This window comes from Carya illinoinensis, chromosome 10 (genome assembly GCF_018687715.1).
Source record: "Carya illinoinensis cultivar Pawnee chromosome 10, C.illinoinensisPawnee_v1, whole genome shotgun sequence".
NCBI lineage: Eukaryota > Viridiplantae > Streptophyta > Magnoliopsida > Fagales > Juglandaceae > Carya > Carya illinoinensis.
The window spans coordinates 34,550,299-34,559,878 of NC_056761.1; the positions used below are offsets into that span (position 1 = coordinate 34,550,299).

The 9,580-nt window shown below is 36.7% G+C and overlaps 1 protein-coding gene across 1 annotated transcript; it reads left to right on the top strand.

The window, feature by feature from the left end:
- Window positions 1-8,691: 8,691 nt before the first annotated feature.
- LOC122278213 (probable histone H2B.3) lies at window positions 8,692-9,370 on the top strand. The gene has a single exon (XM_043088349.1). The coding sequence runs from the start codon at window positions 8,804-8,806 to the stop codon at window positions 9,227-9,229; it is 426 nt and encodes a 141-aa protein (XP_042944283.1). The 5' UTR covers window positions 8,692-8,803; the 3' UTR covers window positions 9,230-9,370.
- The last annotated feature ends 210 nt before the right edge of the window (window positions 9,371-9,580 follow it).

Below are 9,580 nucleotides of genomic sequence, written 5' to 3' on the forward strand. Positions count from 1 at the left end.
GCGTAGTTTGTTGTAATAGAAAGCAGTTGTTATCCTCATGGTCTTCTCTGAATTTGGGACTAAAATTTGGTTTTGTGCTCAAGAAACTTGGGATTGAGAAATAGATCTCCAACTGTCCGTCGTATTGTCCCAATCACCCAATTCTTCAACTTTTTCTTTACCATTTATTTATAAAGGTTTTTCCGTGTTCATCTCTCCTTCAATCGACTCAATAAAGATGGTTGTTTATTGAGGTGGTCTTCGCAATTACTATTTATTTATAAAAGTATTCATTCACAACGACATGGTCTCCTGCGGAGTTTGGTTTTTGCGGGGTGACGAACCTTGGTGGCCAACGGAACTTTCGACGGGCTAGAACTTTCGCCGCCGTTGTGCAACAGTTCTAGAATTTTTGAGGGGCTTTGTTTTATCGAACTAAATCCTTGAATGAGGAATGTAATTGCTCAGGAGTCCTGATTTGATCAGATGTGATGCATCTTACTATATTTTGTAAAGAATTCCTGATGTGGTGTCATTTTATTGGAGGCTGTTAAAACCCTAAAAACAGATGAACCGTTCCAAAGGGGTTCTGATATTTTTATAACTTCTCTGTTTGTATTTACAAGACGTGTTTGTCATCATAGAATATGTGGACAATAGTTTTTTTTTTTTTTCAAATAAGCAAGATAAACAATAAACTAAAAAATAGTACAAACGAAATGTAGAACTAAAAATAAAAATCAAACTAGAAACGACTACATAATGCTGGTCTCATGTTTCTTAGCCTTCTTGAAGCCAAGAAAGTGTTACCACCTTAGTGCAATTCCAAAATAGGATTGCTATGAAGTGTGTTCTCTAAGATCTCAAACAAAGCATATGACATTGTACACCAAATCTATGTTGTCAAAAGGAAGAGCACAAAACACTTAGGTTGTTTGGATAGTGCAATGAAATGATATAATTTTAGATGAAAATTGAATAAAATATTCTTAGAATATATTTTTTAAAATATTATTATTGTTTTTGAATTTGAAAAAGTTGAATTATTTTTTATATCTTATGTGAAAATTTGAAAAAATTGTAATTATGAGATCAGATAAGATGATTTTTCAATCCAAATGGCCTCTTAAAACTCTTGAATACCCAGAACACAAAAGACAGTTAAGCTACGGAGGAGCTAGGCGGCGAGCTGTGGATAACATGGTTGTTGATGGAGGTGTGTGTTCTATATGTGCTAGTAAAAAAAAAAAAGATTCGGCCAATGGACATGATGGATTTAAATGAGTGGAAGTCAACGATATAGTGTTTGCTTGATAGGAGGAGGTAGATGGCCGTAGATCGGACATCTAAAAAATTTAAAATTGAATTAAAAAAATCAACAAAAATTAAAGAATAATGTGTAAGTGAAATATATTTGGTAATATGTGTAGCATATGTGGCTCACACCCATTCCATCACATAGCACATGTGACACGTGCCTCGTGAGATGGCACGCGAATCTCACTCTTTGATGGGAGATGACTGATTGTAGCATAGGTGAATAGATTGAGGAAGAAGAGTTTTGATAGCGGGGCGTGTAAAGGTTGGTGGTGACTAGAATGATAGCTATGACGATTAGATAATGTCAAGATTCTTTATTTCTTTCATTGTTATCCACCTTAGCTTCCTTTACACTATGGATGCTCAAATGGCTTTCAACAAGGTCTTACTCTATTGAATTAAGATCCAATGATCACATAGAAGATTCTGCAGCAACTAAAAATCAGGTCGAACCTCAACAAGTGGAGAAGACATAGCAACAATCCTGGACCTTTATTTTTGGTTGTTATATGCCTTGATTTACGTTTTCCAAATTTTGTTTTTGAATTTTGTATATCACTTTAGTAGGTGTCAGTTACTCATAGATGCATTATAAATTCATATACTCTATACAGAATTCAAGCAATAAAAAATAGAAAATTCTCACAACCAATCGATTTGTTAAATCCTACATGGTATCAACCAGAATGACTTACTTCCTTTCCTAAAATTCTTCCTCTCTACTCAAGCCTCTCGTCCCTTCCTTCTAAACTTCTTTCCTATTCCCCTTCGTAGCCACCATGGCCGCCTCCCCCAATTCTTCCTCTTCTTCCGATAACACTCCAAACACTCCCTCTCTCAATCCTTCCTCCAAGATCAATATTACTAAACTTACCCACACCAACTTTCCAAATTGGAAAGCAACCGTGCTTCCCTATCTTAAGGGTCAGAAAGTGTTTGGCTATGTTGATGGCACTATTAAAATGCTTGAGCAGGAAATTTGTCATAGTGATGGATCCATGCAACCCAACCCAGCCTTTGATATATGGGAAACTCAAGATAATCTCCTTCTTAGCTGTATTAATGCCTCTCTTACTGATGATGTACTCGCGCAGGTAGCACAATGCACTACTCCTCACAAAGTTTGGACATCACTCCACACTACTTTTGCTACACAGTCGAAAGCCAAGGCCATCCAAGTCCGTTCGCAGTTTGCTACTACTCGGAAAACCACTCAATCTATCACAATTTCATGTATGTGAAAAATTTGTTTGATGACCTTGCTATGGCAGGTCAGGCCCTCAAATGTGATGAGATCATCACATACCTACTCGCTGGTCTAGGACTCGGGTATGATTCTCTTGTAACTACAGTTTCTATTAAAGACAATGTCACTCTAGAAGATGTGTACTCTATGTTGCTCACTTGTGAGGCACGTGTGCAACATCATCAACAAGCTCTCTTGTCTGCCACACCGTCGGCTAATGTTGCTACCAAGCAACAATCTTTTTCTCGATCCCGTGGCAACAACACAATTCCACTTTTCGAGACAGAGGACGTGGCCAACCCTCCTCCCGTGGTAGAGGTAATTCCTAAATTGCTTCTCGTCCAAATAACAACTACAATAATCTTTGGTGTTAGCTATGTGATAAACCTAATACTGGGGTTCGGTGCTTCAAGAGATTTGATAATCAGTTTCTTCCACAACCTCCTTGACCAAATCCTCAAGCCAACTTTGTCTCCAACCAACCCACTTAGCACTCAATGGAGCAAAAATGGCATGCTTCAAATTATCAAAAATCTGATTTCCATCAACAAATTCACTAAAGATAATCCTATCTATTTTGAGTTTCATGCTTCGTTTTTCTTGATCAATGATTACTCGGGGAACACCCTGCATAAGGGTATCGTCAAAGATGGTCTCTACTATTCTTCACAGCCTCTTCAGCATTTATATCCCAAAGCTCTTGTTGGTGTCCGTGTCTCATTCTCAAATTGGCATTATCGTCTTCGACACGCATCTTACAACACTTTCAATCATGTTATCCTCGCAAATCACCTTTTATTTATTTCCAATAAAAGACACCGAATATGTCCTGAATGTGAGATGGCGAAAAGCCATAATTTACCATTGTCAATTTATGTACCTCATGTTACGAAGCCCCTGGAACTCATTTATTCAGATGTATGGGGGCCTAGTTCCGTGATCTCGAGTTACGGCTCTTGTTATTATGTTTGTTTATTGGATGCTTTTACAAAATTTATTTGGTTATTTCCTCTTAAGCAAAAATTTGATGTTGAAAATATTTTCTCACACTTTCAGACATATGTTGAACGCCACTTTAACACCAAAATTAAGGCTATTCAAACTGATTGGGGAGGTGAGTATCGTTTCCAAATGTGGTATTCAACATCGTCTTGCTTGCCCATACACGCATGAGCAAATGGGATTTGTTGAAAGATGACATTGCCAAATTGTTGAAATGGATCTAGCTTTATTGGCCTATGCTAATCTTCCAAAACCATATTGGGAGGATGAATTTTTAAATTTTGTATATATAATTAATCATCTTCCTAGTAAAATTTTGAATCATTGCTCTACCTTTGAAAAAGCTTACAATCAAAAACCAAATTATAACTTTATGCGTGTTTTCAGTTATGCTTGTTGGCCAAACTTACATCCTTATAACAACCATAAATTTGATTACAGATCAAAACCGTGTATTTTTATTGGCTACAATCTCTCACATCAGGGGTACAAGTGTCTCGATTTGTCTACTAGCAAAATCTTTGTGTCCTGACATGTCATATTTGATGAAGCTTTTTTTCCTTACAATTCTCACACCTTTGCATCCTTTCTCGAGTCAGCCACTATCACCTTACCTTCCAATTTACGTCCAAGTGTCTCAAATTCTCTCAGTCTACATGAAGGTGATGTTACTAGTGCTAATCATGTCTCTCCACATGCATCTGATCTTATGCCAGCTGCTATTCCTACAACTGTTGTTTCAAATACGATGCCACCTCCAGCAATGCATGCGGTTTGTCCCTCTATTGCTGATGCACCTACTCCATCCACTATATCAAGAAAGATGACTACCATATCTCAAACACACTCTCTCAAACTGAAGCAACCATATGTTGGGTTCATCAAATACCCACTGCCTCAAGCACGTATTGCGCAATCCTGCCACGCATTGGTTGAACCAACCTTCTTTATTGAATCTTCAAAGGATCAAAAGTGGAGGGAATCAATGAATATGGAATTTAATGCTATCTTACAAAATAATACTTGGGATCTTGTACTAGCTAAATCTAATGTCAATCTCGTTGGAAATAAATGGGTTTACTGTATCAAAACTCACACTGATGGAACTGTGGCGTGGTACAAAGCGCGACTGGTCGCTAAAGGTTATCATCAATAGCATGGTGTTGATTTTCTGGAAACCTTTAGCCCCGTCGTCAAACAAGGAACAATTCTGTTGGTATTGTCTATTGCTCTCTCAAACAATTGGTGTATTCAGCAATTGGATATCCAGAATGCCTTTCGTCATGGGCTGCTGGATGACGAGGTCTATATGTGTCAACCTCAAGGGTATGTTCATCCAGATTTTCCCACACATATGTTGCTTAAAGAAAAGTCTGTATGGCCTTTGTCAGGCTTCTTGTTCTTGGTTCTCTCGATTGACAGACCAATTGCTTCAATATGGTTTTGTTGGCTCAAAATCAAATCCATCTCTTTACATTTTACGGACTGAAAATTTCCAGCTGCTCATACTTATCTATGTTGACGATATAAAAGTCACAGGTTCTCACTTTGTGGAAGTCACCAAATTAATTTCTTATCTTGGATGTGCCTTTCCTGTCAAATATTTGGGTCCATTATCCTACTTTCTCGGCGTTGAAAATCTGCACGATGGTGGTGCTCTTATTTTGACTCAACGAAAATATGTCATTGACTTGTTACATAGACTCAAGTTAGATAAGGTAAAACCTTGTAGGACACCAATGTCTACAAGCTGCAAACTATCCAAATTGATTTCAATGACCACTATTTATATCAAAGTACCATCGGTGCCTTACACTATCTTGGTTTTACACGACTTGCTATTGCGTTTGCAGTTCATAAGATGAGCAAGTTCATGCATTAGCCCAAAGATATTCACTGGCAGGTAGTGAAACGAATACTTCGTTATCTCAAACACACCGTAAACTATGGTTTACATATTACTAATCAGTTTGCTCATACTTTACAAGGCTTTACTAACGCTGATTCGGTCGATACAATGACGATAGACAAAGTGAAGGGGCATATTGTATTTTTCATGGTTCCAGTTTAATTAACTGGAGTTGCAAACAACAGCAAACCATGTTATGCAGCAGCACTAAATTGGAGTATAAGTCACTGGCCAATACTGCTGCCGAATTACAGTGGCTTCAATCGCTCTTAAAAGAACTCAAAATGCCTCCCCAACGTTATCCAACTCTTTGGTGCAATAATATTGGAGCGACTTATCTCTCCTCTAATCTAATGTTTCATACTCGTACGAAACATATTGAAATTGACTTTCATTTCATACGAGATCAAGTTGTGCAGCACAAGTTTCTTTCTTGTCTACGCGTGATCAGCTCGCGGACTTGTTGACTAAACCTCTAGCTACCGCATGGTTTAATCATCTAAGAGCCAACCTTCATGTGCAGGAGCTACCCATTCAGTTGAGGGGGTGTATTGAATTAAGATATGATGATCACGTAGAAGATTCTGCAGCAACTAAGAATTAGGCCAAACCTCAACAAGAGGAGAAGACATAACAACAATCCTGGACCTGTATTTTCGGTTCTGTTATATGCCTTGATTTATGTTTTCTAGATTCTGTTTTTGAATTTTGTATATCACTTTAGTATGCATCAATTACTCATAGATGCATTATAAATTCATATACTCTACATAATTCAAATAATGAAAAATAGAAATTCTCTCAGCCAATCGATTTGTTAAATTCTACATACTCAAATGGAGTTTGTGTTCACCAATCTAGAGGTCCTCCTGAACCAGAACATGCTCCTGTATTCTATTACTTCCACTACGTTATTTTGATCATTCAATAATTTTTCAAACGAGTAACATCAGGCTTTAGTTTTAAATTTATAAAAATAAATTCAAAATCCTATTTCTAATAGAAAAATATTACTCATCATCTTTGTATCATATATTATAAATGATTTTTTTCTTACAAAATGTATGGTATAAAGATGATAAGTAAAATAATTCTTTTAATTTAGCAAGAATAAAAAAATTAAAAAATATGTATAATGTATGGTGTAAAAATAAGGAAAATGATGGATGCAGGAGACTTGGCACACATAGTGCAAGAAAAATTGAGGCAAGTCCATGTGGAAAATAATGAGTTTTGTTATATACAAGCAAAGTTACGTACTAATTTGCGTATCAATACTGATTCATTCATATTTAAAATTTAGTACTATTTTTAATAAAATCTATTTTTTGATCAATTACATTATATTAATATACATGTTAACGCATAATAATATTTATAACTAGATTTTTTCGTAAAAATAATAAGTAAAAAGACTTTAGGTAATATCCCAAGGGCGGTGCTACAGGAATCGACAATTTGAACCGATGGCATACCATATCAAGTAATTAAAAAAAAAAAAAAAACAGAGAGGCAGCCAGAAATCTCCCGATACTCATAACTGTAAGGTTGTTCTGGTCATCCCTCACACCTCCATCCTGTCCCAGCCCAGAAATCCTTCATTCCCTCATCTCTCACACCTACAACCCAGAATCATGGATTTCTTAAGATTGGGTTTGGATGTTAGGTTGAGTTGAGTTGAGTTGAATAAAATATTGTTAGAATATTAGTTTTAAATATTATGAGTGCGGTGGGATTTAAAAAAGTTAAATTTTTTATTATATTTTATATAGAAATTTGAAAAAAGTATATAGGAATTTGAAAAAGGTGTATAGGGATTTGAAAAAGGTGTATGGGGATTTGAAAAAGTTAAATTTTTTATTATATTTTATATAGAAATTTAATAAAGTGTATAGAGATTTGAAAAAGGTGTAATGATGAGATGAAGTGAGTTGAGGAGGATTTGGCAACCAAACCTACATTTTTTTTTTTTTTTTTACAAAATCTGTCTAATTTGAATCTGGGTGAATCTATTCTTATTTTAAAAAAATTGTTTCAGGAATTTTTTTTTTTTTGCTTTCTTCACCTGGGTGAATCTGTTCTTTTATTTTTTATTTTAAAATGTTTTAGAAAACAAATTTTTTTAAGGAAAATACTATTAAGACTTATGGAATGAAAACAAGTTTTTTGCACTAATTTTGCACCTGGGTGAAATCTGCTCATTTAAACCACGCACATCCTTGCACCAAAAATTTGTTCTTGTTTAAAAAAATTTAGTACATGAAAAGACAGAAAATGAGTCTCCTGTCTTTACTTGATACTCAGCTAAGTTACTGAAAAACACCGAACAACAATCATAATCATTGTCATTGTGACCAAACTCTATTTCACGTACCTTCATTTTTAAAGTTCCCGTTTAGGATGTGAGCATCATTTATGAAGTTGTGCCATCAAAATCTATGGCCTAGGCCATTGCAGGGATGCTCTATAACCCGTGATTAGGGAGGGACGTGAGCAGTGACGAGAGGGTTTGGTTTCTTTTCTTTTCCATAAAACGAGAGTTTTCAAATGAAAAAGAGAGGTCTTTCATTTTTGTTATGTTTTTTTTATTATGTTTTTTTTAGCGTGCCACGTCGTATTGGTTCATTTATTGGTTCATCTATCGGTGTTAATAGCATTTTTCCTATCCCAAACAATGACGTTTATTTTATGAGAAATGATTTTTGCAGTTGGTGTGCAGTCGTTTTAAAAAAAATGAATTAATATGAGACCTATATGAAAAGAAATTTATTTTTATAATTTTTTTTTATTCATTCCGTACAATCATGAAATTTTTTTTTTTTTTCATTCCGTATAGCCTTTTGCATATTAACTACATCTAGCAAAGCCCCTATTTTATTCAAGATTTTGTCATTATTGGTATCGTATAATTTAACTCGCAACCTATTTCACCTGTGTTTTTTTTTTTTTTTTTTTTTAAATCAATGTATTTCACCTGCTGGTGCAATGTATTTCAACTAACTATCAATTTAAATTGTTAATATATAAAATCAAGAGTTTTCCATCTAACGGTCGATAATACGTGAGTCGAGGAGCCTTCTCGCCTCGTAATGCAACCGAGATTTGCACCACCAACACCGCCCAATCATTATCAACGAGCGATCAGATAGCCACGTCATCGATCCGCGTCGCGTTCTATCCACCAATAAAAACCATCCTTGCTTTCCTATATAAACTTCACAAATGCCCACGATCTCGTCCATCAAATTCCGGAACTTTTCGCTTTCTTTCGTGAGCCTTGCCACATCTCTCTCTCTCTCGTCTAGAAGTTTCGCATTGCACTGTCTCTACTAGTCTCTAGTCTATCAATGGCGCCGGGAAAGGCAGAGAAGAAGCCGGCGGAGAAGAAGCCGGTCGCCGAGAAAGCTCCTGCGGAGAAGAAGCCGAAAGCGGAGAAGAGAATTCCCAAGGAAGGCGGCGCCAGCGACCTCAAGAAGAAGAAGAGAACGAAGAAGAGCACCGAGACTTACAAGATTTATATCTTCAAAGTCCTTAAGCAGGTTCACCCCGACATCGGAATTTCCAGTAAGGCCATGGGCATCATGAACAGCTTCATCAACGACATCTTCGAGAAGCTCGCCCAGGAGTCGTCCCGATTAGCCCGCTACAACAAGAAGCCCACCATCACCTCGCGGGAGATCCAGACCGCCGTACGTTTGGTGCTGCCCGGTGAACTGGCTAAGCACGCCGTCTCCGAGGGTACCAAGGCCGTAACCAAATTTACTAGCTCTTGAAATTGCCTCACCCGGTTTTGTGATCTACGATTTGTATTTTTCCTGGTGTTATCGGTTCTGTTTTGTCACTCTAATCTGTAATGCCGTACGGAAACCAGTTGGAATTGTTTGTATTGAGGATTATTAAGGATGCTTAACATATTTATGGGGTGCGAATGGAAATGCGTTTCGTTTACCAATTGAAAATTGCGTTGGAGGAATCGAGAACAATTGGAGCCAAACAATAGGGAGAGATGAAGTTCGTCTCCGTCCCTTGACTTATAAATCAGGCTTTGGAACATCTGAAATTTGATGATTTTTTTTTGGGCAGATGTGTCTGATATAAATCTGATTCTCATCTGGGGTATGCAA